General features: G+C 35.2%; 1 protein-coding gene across 1 annotated transcript; it reads right to left on the reverse strand.

The window, feature by feature from the left end:
• Nucleotides 1-346: 346 nt before the first annotated feature.
• On the reverse strand, nucleotides 347-2038 carry LOC139844895 (putative F-box protein PP2-B12). Its single transcript, XM_071835119.1, has 3 exons — nucleotides 1598-2038; nucleotides 1123-1241; nucleotides 347-947 (listed from the first exon to the last, which is right to left on the reverse strand). Exons 1-3 carry the CDS (start codon nucleotides 1889-1891, stop codon nucleotides 443-445), a joined length of 918 nt encoding a protein of 305 aa, XP_071691220.1. The 5' UTR covers nucleotides 1892-2038; the 3' UTR covers nucleotides 347-442.
• Nucleotides 2039-21326: the final 19288 nt, after the last annotated feature.

Below are 21326 nucleotides of genomic sequence, written 5' to 3' on the forward strand. Positions count from 1 at the left end.
GCACACATGTCATTACATCAACATTTTATTTACAGATCCACTTATCGATCGATGATGCCAATCTCGACATACCTACAATTGAGGCGAACTAGTCACAAATGTGTCGGTCTTTCATGAAGCATGCCAAAACTAGAATTGAGGCAAACTAGTCACGAATGTATCGATCTTCATGAAGCATGCCGAAACTATGTCGACTAGATCCTTTACATTCCCAAAAATTAAGACCAAATAGTTATTTGTGTACACTATTTACTATGTAACAGTAATCACCAGAAGCATTCAACCTGAGAGTGTCTTAGGCAATCTTTTTGAAACAATTGGTAATAGAATAGAATGAAATACTAATAAATTCAATTACAAAATCAATTTTAAATAAAGAACATGAGAAGTACTTGTTGGTAACTAAGATACAATTCAAAAAAATAAAATAAAATGAGCAGTTTTAGCTTTTACAAGGCTTAGGCCTAATCTCAATCCCTTGAATTACAAGCCCACCCTTCCAATTTCCACCTTTAACTTCTGTCATACTCATTTCAAGTTCACCTTCTTCACCTTTCTTGATGTAATATTCACCAAGCTCAATCTCCATCCATCCATCTTCTCTTTGTTTAGGCCCATTTCCATTTGAACTCGGGTTAACCGGCATTATCAGGTTCGGGTTCAGCACCCGACCTCTATGAAACATGCCCATTCGTCTTCTGGGCACAACAGGATATACCCTTCTTGTTTCACCTTCTGGCTCAAGAAAAACGGTCTGGGTCTGGCTTTCGAGCCCACTGATCCCAATTGAAACCTCGGCTGGTTGGGACTCAAACCCATAAATTTCTGATGTCGATTTGAACACGATGAATGCTGTGTAAACTGTGTCTGGTGATAACATTGAAGTCTTGATCCTGCCATGGACTTCTAGCCAACACACACTTATGAGCTCAGCCACCTCTGAAAACCTACATCTCACAACCAAAGATGTTAGCTTTATTGTTCTTTCTGACTTTTAATACCATTTTTGGATATAAACGCTTACAATTCGATCAATAAACTTAAAACGCATCAAAATAGTACTCGTAATAGAAACACAATGACAAACAACCTGATTAACAAGATATTTAAAAGATTATTTACCGTGATTCGGGTAGTGAAATCCATCTCCAATACCGTGGAGTATCGCCCCAAACGATAGATAAATCTCTTGCAGCCAACATGTAGCATTTCTTACCGGTTCGTTTATCCAGTGAAAAGCTCTGTAAATAATGGATTACGTACACAATTATTCAATAGCAGAATCAAAATCTCAACTTTCAAACTTTCGAACGTCAAATTGATCCACAACTAAAACGAAATATACCAATTTGATTCATTACAATAAAAAAGGTCAAGAATTTGAACTTTGTCAGCCACCAAAAACAGACATTAATGTAAACACAATAAAAAAGCAAGAAACTTCATACTCTACAAGCAAAATCACTTATAATCACTAAATTAACACGGCCAATTTGATGAATCAACATAAAAATTCAAAATTTACAACCAAAATTACTTTTAATCACTAAATTAACAGAACCCATTTGATAAATTAACATAAAAATTCAAACTTTACCTTATTTCCACCATCAATTATAATGGGTTGATCACATAAACGAAGATACAACTGTTTCTTGGTAGAATAACTCAACGAAGAGCCACCGTCAGCCGCCGCCAAGACAAATTTCCGGTAATCCACCGGCAAGAAACTTTCCCAAACGGCGTCCCATTCAGCTGCCGACCTAAAAACCGAACAAACTAACGACAATCTACAAGCATCTTTTGGGCTAGTTAAAGATAAAGCTTTAGCTACAAACCCTTCAGGTAATGACCCAAAAAAGTCTTCGACAAACCCACCTTCATCTTCCATTTTCAAGAATTGATTTTTTTAGTTTATGTAATAAAAATTTGCGAGCTTTTAAGCTTGTATCTATGGGTGTGTCAGTATTGAAAGATAGCTTAGGAGGTTTTTGAGCGTGTATTTATAGGTGTTAGTGAAAGATAGCTTAGGGGTTAAGGTTTTTTCTAGTTAGAGAAAGGGGTAAAATAAGTGGACTTTAAAACATTCATTATTTAATTTAATAATTTATTATTATTTTTTATATTATTATATAGAGAAGAGATACAATGTATAGGTAGAATAAAAACGAGAGTCGTAGGATGCTACGTGGATGTGATGTCGAAGGTTTCACAGCCACACAAAATAGAGTTCGAGACACAAAGTGTTTAAGATTCTATTTTATGTATGTATGTTGAATCAATGTATGTTTATTCAAATTTAAAGTCAAATAACGGCATGGTGTGTTAGTATTGTAAATTTTTATGTTTGTCTCCCTAACTAAGATATCGTAAAGCAAAGTAATTAGCTTTAATAAATATTTCTTACTTTAATTATCCTTAAAAGAAACTTACTTTAGATCTTTTTATGAAAACATGTAAAGTTTGTTTTAAGAAATGTTATCTTATGAAATGGACGAGTTGGAACATTGATGAATACTAACATTAAATAATACTGCTCTCTTTTAGATAATTTTCCTAGAGTCATCTCTCATCTCTAATGTTTACAATAAAACATCGTATATAAACCTCTTAGGCTGCTTCTAATGGTAACATACTTCCTCTCTATGGCTAACTGCCACATCAACGCCACATCATCACTCTCTTCTCATGACTAACTCAGGACTAAACACTACCAACAATGACATACTTACGCAAAAAAATTAGAACCCACTATATTAATTAATTAAAATGTACAAGTATACAAGCAAAAAATACAAGTCAAATATACATATACTCCGTCCAGCAACATGCTTCAAAAAGACAAATAGGAGGGCGACTAACCGGACGGTAGCCTTGGCGGATGGCTGGGCGAATTGCTGCCATCGGCGCCCAAGTGGGTGGCGGTTTAGACGGGCTTCAAGGAGTCACCATTGGGAGCACTCTTAGAGTCTTAGTGTAAATCATCAGTTTTGAACCAGCTCACTACAGGTTTACCGAACTTCATCAATTTGGTTTGAAATTAAACATTGAATTAGAGTTTCATTGTTTTCTTTCCCATATATGACTTACTTTAATTTATTTAAAGAGGTAAAACTACAAATAGATTATGTACTTTCACTTTTGTCCCATTGTAAGTTATATAACCCAAATAATCTTACTGTAGGTTATAAAGTTTCAAAAAGTGTATTCATGTGGTGGTTCGATAGTCCATTAGTGGTTTGTTGGTCCGGTAATGGCCCGTTTGTGATTCGGTGGTGGTCCGTTGATCCGAAGATAGTTCAGTGGTGGTTTGGTTGTGTATTGGTGCTCCGGTGGGGGGTCCATGGTGGTTTGGTTGTTCGATGGTCAGCTGATGGTTCAATTGTCCGGTGGTGTTTCAGTTGTCCACTGGTATACAAGTGGTGGTCCGATGCTTGGTCCATTGGGGGTTCGGTGGTCTAGTGGTAGTTCGGTAGTCTGGTGGTGGTCTGTTGGTTTGGTGGTGGTCTATTGCTCCGCTGGTGGTCTGGTGGTCTATTGCTCCACCGAACAGCCGAACCATCACTTGATCATCACCGGACAACCGAACCGCCACCGAATAACCCAATTACTACTTCACAACCACCATGCATCAGCACTTACCAACATCACCACTCACCACCACTACCGCCACCGACCACCAGCATCGCCCACCACCACCGAACCACCACCAGACAACCGAACCACCACAGAACAACCATCGGACCACCACCGAACCACCGGACCACCACAAGACCACCACCACCTTATCAATTAGGTTTTATTAATTAATATTAATATCAATAATAAATATAAATATTGATAAATACAATTCCTCAAATTCGAGGTACAGTAGGATTAATTAAATGAATTAGATGTTAATACGAGAAAAGCTAATAATAAGGATGATTGAATATGAGATCGACTATTAAGGGTGATGTTTGACTTCTAGAAGTCAAACTGCCCATTTGATCACTGATATGTTTTAAAAGTTATGAAACGTGTTAAAATGCTGCTTATATTGATTGATAGGTACTTGGAACGCGAGAAGAATTATAGACGAGTCTGATGCAAAGACTGGTAGGTACATGTCAACCTTGTTTATGAATATCCCATCTTTATAAACGATTAAGGTGAGTTTGATGGGATTAAACAAGTGATATGGTTATATGAATTTGGATTGCATACGTGCAAAAGGATTCATGTAATCATGGATTGGTTGTGTTAAATGATGATAATATGTTATTTACTTGAACGTTTTGTGAAGAGTTGAAATGCTAATTGTTTCAAGCACTCATGTGATTGGTTATGTGACTAACATTAATCTAGTCGAGGCTAGTTACTTATTAGTATGTATAAACGTTTCGTGATAGTTTGAATGTGGACATTGGGAACTCGTGTAATTTAAAGTTACTATGTCGAAATTTTGGGTGTTATAATATCAAAATCCTTTTTATGTCCATTTGGGTGATTTTGACCCGTATGACCAATTTGGTGTCATTCCAGGTGATAGTCAAACTAGATATGCCCGATATATTGTATTAAGTAATTTGACAGGTTTGTGTGTATTTTGGTTAAAGGGCAAGTTTTGACCTGTTGGTGCATAAATCCCGAGTTCTATTACGTTTATTGTTCTATTTGTTATGTACTTGATATTTCAGTCATATATGTACGTGGACATTTATACTTTGTGTTTATGATGCTTAGTATAATGTCGTGAATAGGTCAAGCAGTCGGTTGGCTGCTCAAGACCATCGACCGATGGTAGGGACCATCGGTCGAGGGACTGTCACCATCGGCCGAAGGTCCCCGACCACCGGCCGATGGTCACTGTATTTAGTATAAATACGGGTTTCGTGGTTTTGTGTTAGGTTACACACCATAAACCCTTAGGCCGTCGTATTACTTGCTGCTAATCGTCCCAAAACCCTTACCAACCGAATACACAGTCTTAGGCATCAATTCTATCAATTATTCATTGGTTAATTTGATCCCGTTAGTCTAATACGTATTCGACTCATTCTAATTAGTGTTTCCGCCATTAATCTAGATACAACGTATGATCTAAGGTCCGAATTACATCTTCAAAGTGGTATCAGAGCGTTGTGTTGCTGATCCTTACGTTATTTGAGTCGAATTTTTGATTTTTGTGATTAGGGTTTGTGTCAAAACGGGTTTCAATTAAAAGGTTGGAACTTTTACGTTTAAATCCAGTGTTTTCGAGTGTTTTTGTGTTCAAAGGTGTTTTTGTGAAGTTTTCATCGGTTTTGTTTGAGTCCAGAACGTTAGAATCAATCAAAATTTGAGTTTTGGCCAAAAACCCTAGTTTTTTTCTGCCCAGATACGTAAGAACTACCCTCGGCCGGTCGTCATTGACCATCGACCGAGTGTCTTGACCTTCGACCGATAGTCACTCACACTCGACCGACCGTCTTAAGTTGAACCGGAGGACAGTTTGTGATAACCTTGAACCGTTTGTCTAGACCATCGACCGTTCGTCCTTAGACCATCGACCGATTGTCTCAGTCCTCCGACCGATCGTCTCAGTCCATCGGCCGATCCTCTTTTAATCCAGAATAATTTAATTAATCCATAATTAATCACTTAATCAGTTAATGATGTCTGATACAAACGAGAAATTAACAAACGAATACAGTGCACTTGTTATTGCACCCGGAATTCAAAGACTATTATTAAGCGAAAGTGAATCAGGATCTAACAATAAAGTTCCGAGGCTTGAAAACTTAAAAGACTTTTTAGAATGGAAAGTTAGGTTTGTGATTTACCTTAATGGACAAGATTCTCGACTTTGGGAGTGTATTGAGACTCCTTTTGTTTGGCCATCAGGGGCTGACGGTGAACCTAAAGAAACTCATGATTTTGATCCCGCAGAACGCGAAGGGTATAATCTTGAGTGTCGGTGTTATGCTCAGTTAACGCAAGCCTTGTCTAAGGAAATCTTCGGTCAGTTTAAGAACCGTTATAAGACGTGCTATACTCTTTGGCAGGCTATTGTGTCCGCAACTGAGGGTACTGCTACTTATAAAGCAACTAAAGGTAAAGTGTTGAAGGATGAGTGGAAGGTGTTTGCAGCCCTTCCAACAGAAACTTTGAGCCAGACCTTAGAAAGGTACAGGTTATTGGTTGCCGAGATGACGGATTATGGGATTGAGGTAAAAGATGATAAGGCAATAAAAGTGTTGGCACTTGGTCTTCCTGAGAAGTGGGATTATGAAGTAGAGAAGATCCAAAACCTATATGTTGCTTCTGCACGTCCTTTGACATTGACTGCATTTACTTCAAAGTTAATGGAGAAGGATATTCAGGTTGAGGCCAAAAGGAAAAGGCTTGGTACTGTAGCAGCCAATGTCACATCTAGTGCTTCTTCTTCTGGTCATGCTCCATTGCAGACAGCGTACATCACAGCAAATGCAAATCAGATATCTGTACCAAAGTCACAATCTGGTTACTTTAATGCCAAAATACAGAACTCTACAATTAAGATGATTGAGGACGTTCCGACTCAGCAGACTCAGATTCCACCTCAGACTCAGACTCAGAGTCCTATGTTTCAAACTGACAATATCAGGAAAAGATCTATTGAGTCCATTCAGGAGGACATGGCTTTAGCTGCTATCGTTGTTAACTCTTACAAAGATATGATTAGTGGACAGGTTCTTAACAATCATCTCGAGAATGAAGATTATGATCAGATCGATGAAGATGAGCTAGAGAGGATGGACATTCTGTACTGTATGGGTAGCATTGTTAGGCGTGCAAGGAAGTATTTAAAGAGAACTGGTCAACGATCTTTGAGTTTAAACAGGGATTCTAAGTTTGGTTTTGACATGGCGAAGGTTAGATGTTATAACTGTGATGAACTTGGTCACTTCAAGAAGACTTGTACTAGACCACCAAAGGCTGGTTATCATGATCCTTTTCTTAGTACAACCATCTCAGTGACTCCCCAACACGTCATTGTTGAGAAGGAATCATCTGGTTCTGCTCAACCTAAAGCCTTAACTGGTTCCACAATATATCCTGATGAAGTTTGTGACTGGTCTATTCCAGTTGATGCTCAGAAAGCTAATGTTGTATTTGTGGGAAAGAGTCCGGCTGAAATTGAGGAAGAAAGAGTAGTTCGAAGAAGAGCAGGTTGTAAGGGTAAAGATAATCCAAACTGCACATGCTACGTGTGCAAGTGTGATGCAAGGTTAAAGAGAGCTGAGGAGCTTATGAAATGGTGTTTCAGAAAGAGGGTTAAGGAACAGCTGTATGATAAGTTCTGGAAAGCCAAGGATTTGTCAGACATTGAGTTTACTACTGATCCATCCGATGAAGAAGAAGGTAAAAGTTGTCATGAGGGTACTTGGTTCAGAGAAGAGTTGGGTCATTTGCTCAACCGTGATTTTGTGAGTGGTGATAAGAAAGTTGTGACGGTTCAAAGTCAAGTTAGTTCAGATAATAGTGAGGGTAAGGAAGGTTATGAAGCTGATTATTCGGACAGCACAAGTTCGGAGTACGAATCAGAGTCAGATGCAGAATCACAGGATGGAAGGAATAACTATGCTTTTATGGCTAATACTTCCAGTAACGATAAGGTATGTACTGATTCAATTTCTAAATGTGCTTATTGTTTTGGTTATGAACAGGAAATTGAAAGACTTGAATGCGTTATTTCTAAGCTAAGTGAAATACCTGTTACTTGTGAGACCTGCCCTAAACTTAGGACTGACCTTAAGAACCTAAGCTTAGAAAATCAGATCAACAAGAAGAACTATGAAGATGCCCTTTTCTACCTTAACAAACAGAAAGAATATGTTGAGGTGATTAAGTCTCTAGAAAACCAAATAGGTCACATGAAATCAACGATTAGAGATGATGAAAAGGTGATCACAATGTATTTGGGGCAAATAGAGACTCTTAAGGCTGAAAAGGATTCTTTTAAGTTAAAATATGAGTCTGAGAAAGCTAGAATAGATAACTGGCAGAGGATGTCGTATGTGACTCAGACTTTTAATCATTCTAATCGGGAGGGTCTGGGATATTCTGAGGTTGCACCACCTCTTATGGGTGAGTATGTTAATAAGCCAGTAGAGAAGTTTAAGGAACCAGTGGTGGAACCACCATATGGTAAACCTAAGGAGACCCCAGTGGTTAGTGCTAGTAAGGTTGTTGATTCTAATAACCCTACAGAGGTTGTTTATGAGACTGAGTCTGATACTGACATAGACACTGAGAAAGATAGCAAACCATTTGTACCAGTGACTAAGCCAATTACGATTCTTAAGAATCCAAAACACAGTGAGAATAGGAGTGAGAGTCTTAAGACGCCGACAAAGAGTGTAGAAAGGCCCAAACAGAGTAAGAAAAAGACCACTTTGTCTACTCCTATTAAGTTTGTTAAAGAAAATAATTCAGGAAAACAGCAGGTTAGTGTTCCTATGGTAGAACAACCACCTAAAGGTGGGAGTTCTAATTCTGAGATAGTGTCCAAGTATGTTCCGCCTAGTCGGCGTCAGACTGTTGAAAAACAGGTTTTGACACCCCCTACGATTAGACAACGTACTGAACAGCCTAGGAGACAGTTTTCACCGATTAGACGCAGGTTGTTTAACGTTAATGATTTTGATAATGTTAACTGTTTCAAATGTGGGAGGCTAGTGAAATGTCCCGTTCTTATTGATTAAAAACGTTCCATATTAATTGATTTCGTTGCGAGGTTTTGACCTCTATATGAGACGTTTTTCAAAGACTGCATTCATTTTTAAAACAAACCATAACCTTTATTTTATAAATGAAGGTTTAAAAAGCTTTACGTAGATTATCAAATAATGATAATCTAAAATATCATGTTTACACACGACCATTACATAATGGTTTACAATACAAATATGTTACATCGAAATCAGTTTCTTGAATGCAGTTTTTACACAATATCATACAAACATGGACTCCAAATCTTGTCCTTATTTTAGTATGCAACAGCGGAAGCTCTTAATATTCACCTGAGAATAAACATGCTTTAAACGTCAACAAAAATGTTGGTGAGTTATAGGTTTAACCTATATATATCAAATCGTAACAATAGACCACAAGATTTCATATTTCAATACACATCCCATACATAGAGATAAAAATCATTCATATGGTGAACACCTGGTAACCGACATTAACAAGATGCATATATATAAGAATATCCCCATCATTCCGGGACACCCTTCGGATATGATATAAATTTCGAAGTACTAAAGCATCCGGTACTTTGGATGGGGTTTGTTAGGCCCAATAGATCTATCTTTAGGATTCGCGTCAATTAGGGTGTCTGTTCCCTAATTCTTAGATTACCAGACTTAATAAAAAGGGGCATATTCAATTTCGATAATTCAACCATAGAATGTAGTTTCACGTACTTGTGTCTATTTTGTAAATCATTTATAAAACCTGCATGTATTCTCATCCCAAAAATATTAGATTTTAAAAGTGGGACTATAACTCACTTTCACAGATTTTTACTTCGTCGGGAAGTAAGACTTGGCCACTGGTTGATTCACGAACCTATAACAATATATACATATATATCAAAGTATGTTCAAAATATATTTACAACACTTTTAATATATTTTGATGTTTTAAGTTTATTAAGTCAGCTGTCCTCGTTAGTAACCTACAACTAGTTGTCCACAGTTAGATGTACAGAAATAAATCGATAAATATTATCTTGAATCAATCCACGACCCAGTGTATACATATCTCAGTATTGATCACAACTCAAACTATATATATTATTTTGGAATCAACCTCAACCCTGTATAGCTAACTCCCACATTACTGTATATAGAGTGTCTATGGTTGTTCCGAAATATATTATATAGATGGGTCGACATGATAGGTCGAAACATTGTATACGTGTCTATGGTATCTCAAGATTACATAATATACAATACAAGTTGATTAAGTTATGGTTGGAATAGATTTGTTACCAATTTTCACGTAGCTAAAATGAGAAAAATTATCCAATCTTGTTTTACCCATAACTTCTTCATTTTAAATCCGTTTTGAGTGAATCAAATTGCTATGGTTTCATATTGAACTCTATTTTATGAATCTAAACAGAAAAAGTATAGGTTTATAGTCGGAAAAATAAGTTACAAGTCGTTTTTGTAAAGGTAGTCATTTCAGTCGAAAGAACGACGTCTAGATGACCATTTTAGAAAACATACTTCAACTTTGAGTTTAACCATAATTTTTGGATATAGTTTCATGTTCATAATAAAAATCATTTTCTCAGAATAACAACATTTAAATCAAAGTTTATCATAGTTTTTAATTAACTAACCCAAAACAGCCCGCGGTGTTACTACGACGGCGTAAATCCGGTTTTACGGTGTTTTTCGTGTTTCCAGGTTTTAAATTATTAAGTTAGCATATCATATAGATATGGAACATGTGTTTAGTTGATTTTAAAAGTCAAGTTAGAAGGATTAACTTTTGTTTGCGAACAAGTTTAGAATTAACTAAACTATGTTCTAGTGATTACGAGTTTAAACCTTCGAATGAGATAGTTTTATATATATGAATCGAATGATGTTATGAACATCATTACTACCTCAAGTTTAGTAGGTAAATCTACTGGAAGTGACAAGAAATGGTCTAGCTTCAAAGGATCTTGGATGGCTTGAAAGTTCTTGAAGTAGGATCATGACACAAAAACAAGTTCAAGTAAGATTTTTACTCGAATTAAGATAGTTTATAGTTATAGAAATTTAATCAAAGTTTGAATATGAATATTACCTTGAATAAGAAAGATAACCTACTGTATATAACAAAGGTTTCTTGATCTTAGATGATTACTTGGAATGGATTAGAAAGCTTGGAAGTAAATTAGTAAACTTGAAGGGATTTTTGAAGTGTTCTTGAAGTGTTCTTCCTATGATGATTATAGCTTGATTCTTGAAGTGATTTTTGATGAAGATGATGATTAACTACTGGAAAAATACGTTCATAATAGTGTGGGTGTGTTGAGAGAGAATTAGAAAGAGAATTGGAAGTGAAATGGAGTGAATGATGAGTGGTAATTGGTGAGTGGTGAGTGGGGTTAAAAGGAGTTCTAGTTAGTTGACTAGCTCATGGTAGAAGTTAAAATTGATTAGTCATACATGACATAATCAAGAATGGAATCCCATGCTAGTTCCTATTGGTATATACCCATAGTAAGTACGTTTTGAAGCTGTGTATAATACGGGTAAGAATACGACTAGAATTCTTGATGAAAGAAAAGAATGGGAAAGTAACTGTAACCATTTTTGTTAAGTATGAGTGTTTTGATATATGTCTTGAAGTCTTCCAAAAGTATTTTAATACATCTAAATACACTACATGTATATACATTTTAACTGAGTCGTTAAGTCATCGTTAGGCGTTACATGTAAGTGTTGTTTTGAAACCTTTAAGTTAACGATCTCAATTAATGTTGTTAACCCATTGTTTATTATATCTAATGAGATGTTAAATTATTATATTATCATGATATTATGATATATTAATATATCTTAATATGATATATATGCATTTAAATGTCGTTACAACGATAATCGTTACATATATGTCTCGTTTCGAAATCCTTAAGTTAGTAGTCTTGTTTATATGTATATAACTCATTGTTAATATACTTATGGAGATGCTTACTTATCATAATCTCATGTTAACCATATGTATATCCATATATATATCGTCATGTCATTTTTACAAGTTTTAACGTTCGTGAATCGCCGGTCAACTTGGGTGGTCAATTGTCTATATGAAACATATTTCAATTAATCAAGTCTTAACAAGTTTGATTGCTTAACATGTTGGAAACATTTAATCATGTAAATATAAATCTCAATTAATATATATAAACATGGAAAAGTTCGGGTCACTACAGTACCTACCCGTTAAATAAATTTCGTCCCGAAATTTTAAGCTGTTGAAGGTGTTGACGAATCTTCTGGAAATAGATGCGGGTATTTCTTCTTCATCTGATCTTCACGCTCCCAGGTGAACTCGGGTCCTCTACGAGCATTCCATCGAACCTTAACAATTGGTATCTTGTTTTGCTTAAGTCTTTTAACCTCACGATCCATTATTTCGACGGGTTCTTCGATGAATTGGAGTTTTTCATTGATTTGGATTTCATCTAACGGAATAGTGAGATCTTCTTTAGCAAAACATTTCTTCAAATTCGAGACGTGGAAAGTGTTATGTACAGCCGCGAGTTGTTGAGGTAACTCAAGTCGGTAAGCTACTGGTCCGACACGATCAATAATCTTGAATGGTCCAATATACCTTGGATTTAATTTCCCTCGTTTACCAAATCGAACAACGCCTTTCCAAGGTGCAACTTTAAGCATGACCATCTCTCCAATTTCAAATTCTATATCTTTTCTTTTAATGTCAGCGTAGCTCTTTTGTCGACTTTGGGCGGTTTTCAACCGTTGTTGAATTTGGATGATCTTCTCGGTAGTTTCTTGTATAATCTCTGGACCCGTAATCTGTCTATCCCCCACTTCACTCCAACAAATCGGAGACCTGCACTTTCTACCATAAAGTGCTTCAAACGGCGCCATCTCAATGCTTGAATGGTAGCTGTTGTTGTAGGAAAATTCTGCTAACGGTAGATGTCGATCCCAACTGTTTCCGAAATCAATAACACATGCTCGTAGCATGTCTTCAAGCGTTTGTATCGTCCTTTCGCTCTGCCCATCAGTTTGTGGATGATAGGCAGTACTCATGTCTAGACGAGTTCCTAATGCTTGCTGTAATGTCTGCCAGAATCTTGAAATAAATCTACCATCCCTATCAGAGATAATAGAGATTGGTATTCCATGTCTGGAGACGACTTCCTTCAAATACAGTCGTGCTAACTTCTCCATCTTGTCATCTTCTCTTATTGGCAGGAAGTGTGCTGATTTGGTGAGACGATCAACTATTACCCAAATAGTATCAAAACCACTTGCAGTCCTTGGCAATTTAGTGATGAAATCCATGGTAATGTTTTCCCATTTCCATTCCGGGATTTCGGGTTGTTGAAGTAGACCTGATGGTTTCTGATGCTCAGCTTTGACCTTAGAACACGTCAAACATTCTCCTACATATTTAGCAACATCGGCTTTCATACCCGGCCACCAAAAATGTTTCTTGAGATCCTTGTACATCTTCCCCGTTCCAGGATGTATTGAGTATCTGGTTTTATGAGCTTCTCTAAGTACCATTTCTCTCATATCTCCAAATTTTGGTACCCAAATCCTTTCAGCCCTATACCGGGTTCCGTCTTCCCGAATATTAAGATGCTGCTCCGATCCTTTGGGTATTTCATCCTTTAAATTTCCTTCTTTTAAAACTCCTTGTTGCGCCTCCTTTATTTGAGTAGTAAGGTTATTATGAATCATTATATTCATAGATTTTACTCGAATGGGTTCTCTGTCCTTCCTGCTCAAGGCATCGGCTACCACATTTGCCTTCCCCGGGTGGTAACGAATCTCAAAGTCGTAATCATTCAACAATTCAATCCACCTACGCTGCCTCATATTCAGTTGTTTCTGATTAAATATGTGTTGAAGACTTTTGTGGTCGGTATATATAATACTTTTGACCCCATATAAGTAGTGCCTCCACGTCTTTAATGCAAAAACAACCGCGCCTAATTCCAAATCATGCGTCGTATAATTTTGCTCGTGAATCTTCAATTGTCTAGACACATAAGCAATCACCTTCGTTCGTTGCATTAATACACAACCGAGACCTTGCTTTGATGCGTCACAATAAATCACAAAATCATCATTCCCTTCAGGCAATGACAATATAGGTGCCGTAGTTAGCTTTTTCTTCAATAACTGAAACGCTTTCTCTTGTTCATCCTTCCATTCAAATTTCTTCCCTTTATGCGTTAATGCAGTCAAGGGTTTTGCTATTCTGGAAAAGTCTTGGATGAACCTTCTGTAGTAACCAGCTAGTCCTAAAAACTGGCGTATGTGTTTCGGAGTTTTCGGGGTTTCCCACTTTTCAACAGTTTCTATCTTTGCCGGATCCACCTTAATACCTTCTGTGATGACCCGGAAAATTTTGACTTATTTAAACCAATTCTCTATATGATTTAATATTTTCGACATGATAAGCAATGAATTTTGACAAGTTTTAAAACTTTTAAAAATGATTTTTTTATATATAACGGTTGACCACCCTGTTTGTCCAACGATTCACGAATGTCATAACATGTATTATATACATATTTTAATAAATATAAGAGTTTTCGATATATACGGAATCATGCGAATAATATTTATATACGAAATGATTAAAAATTTACTATTAAATGATGCTATTTCAAATTAAAATTTTTACGTATTAAGTCATTTTATTTTTATGATATAATTTTTGTAATTTTTTTTAAGAAACGAAGTTAAATTAATAATGTACAATTTGTAAAGCACAACGTACAATGTGTAGCTTAAATAGTTGAATTTAAATTAATTCATTTACTATTCATATGAAAACGACATGATAGAAATTATTAATTATAAGTTACATAGAATACCCCTGAAGTATTTAATAAATACGACTTTTTAAAATTTTAATATTCGATTTACGTAATATTTAATATGTCGACGAGGTAACAAACAAATGCATGTGGGCTGGAAAAAGGAGCCATGCGATCGCATGGCCTCCCCTCACAATAACCATGCGATCGCATGGGATAAAAATCCTGGCCACATCTATATATTTCGACAGTCTTGGCTCGAGGGAAACACACACATAAAATTTATATTACTCCCTCTGTTATTTTATTATCATATATTATTATTATTATTATTATTATTATTATTATTATTATTATTATTATTATTATTATTATTATTATTATTAGTATTAAAGATTAATATTATTGTTAATCTTATTATCATTATTAGTATTATTACCATTTATACATAAAATACTACGACGAGGTTATGAGCATGTCACTTTCAAAATGGTTTTCAAGCGGGATAGAGCTAAGGAAATTATGGGTTATTGCCAAGGAGGTTATGGGTAATGTTCGGGGGTATATTTGTAAATCAAACCTAGTGTTTATCATCTCCGTTACATCTACGTACTTTCCTACAATATTGAATCTCAATACTGATACGTTGAGATCTACGATTATTTGGTAATCCGAGTTTTGGTCACATTTTGGTGAACAACTTTATATGCTGCTAAGGTGAGTTTCATTGGCTCCCTTTTTAATTGCTTTTGCAATCTATATTTTTGGGCTGAGAATACATGCACTTTATTTTAAACGCAATGGATACAAGTACATACTAAATTCTACACTGAGTTTGAACCGAAAATCCCTTAGCTTTGGTAACTGTTAACTGCCAGTTATAAGAACTGGTGGGCGCGAGTAGTAGCATATGGATCCATAGGGCTTGATATCCCCGTCCGAGCTAGAGCACTAGCCTTTTAACGGACGTATGCTATTTGAGAAGCGTACACGTTGGTTTGCGTGTATTATTAAGATGATTATACAAAGGGTACAAATTATATATACGTTAAATTTAGTTACCAGGGTGCTCAATTTCGTAGAATATTTTGATAAACGTTTCTGGATTGAACAACTGAAATCTTGTGATCCACCTTTATATACAGATTATGCGTAACATTAAAACTATGAACTCACCAACCTTTGTGTTGACACTTGTTAGCATGTTTATTCTCAGGTTTCCTAGAAGTCTTCCGCTGTTTGCTTAGATGTTAAACAAGCTATGTGCATGGAGTCTTACATGACATATTTTTCAAGGAGACGTTGCATTCACCAAATCATCATCATGTATCTTATTTTGACTGCATTGTCAACGGAAATACTGTTGTAAACTATTATTTATGATGATTGTCTATATGTAGAAATCATCAGATGTCGAAAACCTTTGATTTAAATATTCATTTAAGGTGTGCCTTTTCAAAAGAATGCAATGTTTACAAAACGTATCATATAGAGGTCAAATACCTCGCAATGAAATCAATGAATGACGTGTTCGTCCATATGGATTTGGAGCGATCGTCACAGTTGGTATCAGAGCGTTGGTCCTAGTGAACCAGGTCTTGCATGAGTGTGTCTAACTGATAGTTGTTAGGATGCATCAGTATGTCTGGACTTCGACCGTGTCTGCATGTTAAAAGTTTTGCTTATCATTTCTTGTCGGAAATTACATGCTTATCATTCTTAAGTCTAGACACGTTTTACTGCATTGATTGCATGAATAGTGTATAGACAAAATTCATATCTTAGCGTATCTGTTACTATAAACTTTGACTGCCATCTTTCAAAAATTTCTCCGTAATTTACGGAATTTTGGTATTATATATACATATGTAAATTATGTATTCAAGAGTACCAAACTAAAATCTATAATCTAATTCATATCAAAAATTATCTCCCTAATTATACAAGATGGATCCCGTATCTTGTTCAAATTCCTTAAACTCTGACAGCTATTCCGATATGGATATTTACCTGAATTCCGAAGACAGTGTAACCGGAATGGATCAACCAATTAGCCATCATCTATTCTGGATGAATTGGGGATGGGTTCGTAGCCTACTTAATTATTGGAGACAAGAAGAAGGCGATCCCTTCCATCCACCACATTGCCCTCTTGGCGAAGAACCTGAAGCACTTACCGGCGAACCTGTTCGTAATACCATTTTCTCTCTCATCTCCAGAATATCTCGTCATGATCATATACTCTCTCAAATTCTGGATCTTATTCATCCGCTCGTTCGAACCGCCAATCATCCAGGTGTAGTAGAAGAAGTCAACGAGCTTCGCGCTCGGGTAGTGGCTTTGGATAATATGGTGCAAAGGTTACAAGCACCAGCAGAATCTCCGGTATCACAGTACCACCGACAACAACACCAACAGTACCATTACCACCACCAACAACATCCGCACCGCAAGCCTCAACATCACAATATGTACCTTGAACATCAACGTCATACGCATCGTAGTTACCAAGAAATACTAGCAACAATAACCGATGAAGTATTAACTTATTTTCCCTGAAGAAATTTTATGTATATTTAATATATATGAATTTTGAAATCAAAATAAATCTTTTCGTACCAAGCTATTACGTGTGAATCTTAACTGGTAGGTACTACTCGGTTAATTCATATTACTAATATGCTATGATGTACATCCTTCGTTAATGACTTAACCATCATTAACTACAATATCTGTTTCCAACTCAATGAATTCCATTTCATAATAAACTAAGTATATTATTCAATTATATGGTTGATTTTATACTTTCATCTTCGATGTATTCGAAACTTTCTAGAAAACATCATTCGTACCTTGCGAAGTTAGCAAGAGTTCCATGAGCACCAACATGATTCACTGAGAAAATATCAATAAAACTGAGTATTGATTACATTAGTGAAATACTCCGTAAAGATTATTAAATCTTTAATGTTTTAGAGATTATTCATTTCTAATTCAAGTCAAAAATCAAATGAGCTTAATATGATATTAGCTCATCAAATTTGTATTACACCTGAAGAAAATATACATACATATATTTTCATAAAGACGGTAATAAAAATTCTTTTGTACAAAATATTACTTGTGAAATCTTTAACGGGTAGGTAATTCCCGGGAAATATATAAGTTCACAATTTATATGTTATATTGTACATTCTTCAACTTTGATTCAAAAATTATTAACTATGCTCACAGCAATATACACTCGTTTCCATACAAATTCAATTACATATTCTAATATTGACGGATCAGAATCCAAGTCAAGATTTAACGGGTGACATCATTCTTAGATCTCTACATCTTTCAAAGCTATACTTTGACTTCAAAACTATGCAAGATCCTTTAGCATTGTTTTTACCGAAAATAACCTTGCAATTCCTTTTCAAAGTATCCAGTATTATCAACCATTCAACCAGTCAACGACGACCTTTCAGACTTGTAATTTTGGCATATACGTTTTTGTTATCGGGGAATCTTTCATGTTCCACCACATTAGCAGTAAATTTACCAACAACTTCATTGATCTTTGACCTTCCGAAAAATCCTTATACTCATTGAAACCGTATCATGTACTCATCCACATCTTGCAACGGCAATTGCCATACCAACTATCAGGAATTAGCAATCAGTATTTTGAAATCTTGTAGCACGTCTACGCCAACAGTTATATGTGTACATATAACGTCTACCTCCTGGACTTACATACTTCGAATGTGAAGTTTCCGAAAAACACCCCAAACTACGAAACTAGTTCTCCGAATTTTGGAAAAATGTTGATGAAGCAGCAAAAACTGTAAACGACCTTAACAGTCAAAAGTTTGATGATAAAGAATAGTATGGTGGAAAATCTGAGAAAAAGAGAAAGTTTGGAACTGGAAAACGGATTGAGCAAAGTATGAAAGAGGCTGTGGATAAATCACAAGGACGAAACCTGTCTTCAAAGAATCCAAATGATTCAGTATCTGCTGAAGCCATTAACGAATACCTTGCTTCTGAATCTAAACCCTTGCGGACAATATTCTTCATCATCCTCTGATATTAGAAATTCTAAGATATCATCGTATCTTTCATTATAAATATCCTCCATATTTCTGGAGATAATTTCATAATCATTCGTATCGGAAATCAATTTTCTCCTTCCGATATCTGTGTTACATCATAAAAGAAACTATTTTAGTTTCTAAATTCTGAAACTTTCAAGTTTAAAATATGAATATTTTGGAAGTGGTGTTGGGAGCTGAAGCATGAGTTAGTATAATATAATGACACTTGATCAACGTGATTATATTACAGTAAGTCATGCTGAGTTTCTAATGGAACGTGATAAAGGTTCACAGATCTCACCCTCATCATGAACCATGTTACATAACTCTTTCATTCTATATAATCTCTAAAAATATCAAGAAAATATTTTCTTAATGATTCGGTCTTTTTCGAGGTATTCTGGTAAGTTGACAAGTCAGATTGTGCTATTACCATTTCTTTCTTAGAACATTAGTTATGTTCATCTGAAACTTCATACCTACGAATTCTGGACCATTATTCGCTTGACTTAAGGTCGGGAAGAGAAAACGAAAGCATGAAGCTCCGAAATATAATGGAGAATATAAAGCCCGATAACAACCCTGAAATTACAAACCGTATATATCAATGCGTATAGCAATATAAAGACACGGGAGAATGAAAAACACTATAACCCCAAGGTAATGGTAGAAGAAAATAACTTCCTCTGGTGGTAGATGAAAAAGAAGAATGACAGATATAAAAGTTAGGAGTATATCAAGAATCAGAACAGGATTAAGCATTTCACAATCTTTTGGAAGTATGAAATAAGGAAGAAGATGTATGAGTGGTGAAAATAATGAAACGGAAGTGGTTAATTTATAGCGAAATATCAGACATAGCAATCGAGGCAGATTACGCATTTAATCAAAGGAAATCCTAAGTTCCGTAATTACCGAAGAATCAAATCTTATTTAGATTATGAAGATTTTCTATTCTTTAAATTCCGGAAATCAATCGTTACTACGTCAAGAGATAAGACGCATCTCTATTCTCCATTTCACTATTTTACGATAACTTCCCTCATACGCTTCGAGTAATTGGATTGTTTTATCCATATTATTCAATGGTGATAGAAATTCTATTTATCAACTCATATTCGTCATAAAAACATTTTAATTGTTAACCATGATGACCTCACTCAAATTTCGGGACGAAATTTCTTTAACGGGGAGGTACTGTGATGACCCGGAAAATTTTGACTTATTTAAACCAATTCTCTATATGATTTAATATTTTCGACATGATAAGCAATGAATTTTGACAAGTTTTAAAACTTTTAAAAATGATTTTTTTATATATAACGGTTGACCACCCTGTTTGTCCAACGATTCACGAATGTCATAACATGTATTATATACATATTTTAATAAATATAAGAGTTTTCGATATATACGGAATCATGCGAATAATATTTATATACGAAATGATTAAAAATTTACTATTAAATGATGCTATTTCAAATTAAAATTTTTACGTATTAAGTCATTTTATTTTTATGATATAATTTTTGTAATTTTTTTTAAGAAACGAAGTTAAATTAATAATGTACAATTTGTAAAGCACAACGTACAATGTGTAGCTTAAATAGTTGAATTTAAATTAATTCATTTACTATTCACATGAAAACGACATGATAGAAATTATTAATTATAAGTTACATAGAATACCCCTGAAGTATTTAATAAATACGACTTTTTAAAATTTTAATATTCGATTTACGTAATATTTAATATGTCGACGAGGTAACAAACAAATGCATGTGGGCTGGAAAAAGGAGCCATGCGATCGCATGGCCTCCCCTCACAATAACCATGCGATCGCATGGGATAAAAATCCTGGCCACATCTATATATTTCGACAGTCTTGGCTCGAGGGAAACACACACATAAAATTTATATTACTCCCTCTGTTATTTTATTATCATATATTATTATTATTATTATTATTATTATTATTATTATTATTATTATTATTATTATTATTATTATTATTATTATTATTATTATTATTAGTATTAAAGATTAATATTATTGTTAATCTTATTATCATTATTAGTATTATTACCATTTATACATAAAATACTACGACGAGGTTATGAGCATGTCACTTTCAAAATGGTTTTCAAGCGGGATAGAGCTAAGGAAATTATGGGTTATTGCCAAGGAGGTTATGGGTAATGTTCGGGGGTATATTTGTAAATCAAACCTAGTGTTTATCATCTCCGTTACATCTACGTACTTTCCTACAATATTGAATCTCAATACTGATACGTTGAGATCTACGATTATTTGGTAATCCGAGTTTTGGTCACATTTTGGTGAACAACTTTATATGCTGCTAAGGTGAGTTTCATTGGCTCCCTTTTTAATTGATTTTGCAATCTATATTTTTGGGCTGAGAATACATGCACTTTATTTTAAACGCAATGGATACAAGTACATACTAAATTCTACACTGAGTTTGAACCGAAAATCCCTTAGCTTTGGTAACTGTTAACTGCCAGTTATAAGAACTGGTGGGCGCGAGTAGTAGCATATGGATCCATAGGGCTTGATATCCCCGTCCGAGCTAGAGCACTAGCCTTTTAACGGACGTATGCTATTTGAGAAGCGTACACGTTGGTTTACGTGAATTATTAAGATGATTATACAAAGGGTACAAATTATATATACGTTAAGTTTAGTTA

The sequence above is a fragment of the Rutidosis leptorrhynchoides genome, chromosome 4 (assembly GCF_046630445.1).
Source record: "Rutidosis leptorrhynchoides isolate AG116_Rl617_1_P2 chromosome 4, CSIRO_AGI_Rlap_v1, whole genome shotgun sequence".
Lineage (NCBI taxonomy): Eukaryota > Viridiplantae > Streptophyta > Magnoliopsida > Asterales > Asteraceae > Rutidosis > Rutidosis leptorrhynchoides.

Excerpts from the sequence above, each read along its gene's own strand:
- LOC139844895 (XM_071835119.1), bottom strand. The coding sequence starts at position 1,891 with ATGGAAGATGAAGGTGGGTTTGTCGAAGACTTTTTTGGGTCATTACCT. Across the intron at positions 1,242-1,597 it reads TAATTGATGGTGGAAATAAG|AGCTTTTCACTGGATAAACG; the intron begins GTAAAGTTTGAA and ends CATTATTTACAG. Across the intron at positions 948-1,122 it reads ATTTCACTACCCGAATCACG|GTTTTCAGAGGTGGCTGAGC; the intron begins GTAAATAATCTT and ends TGTGAGATGTAG.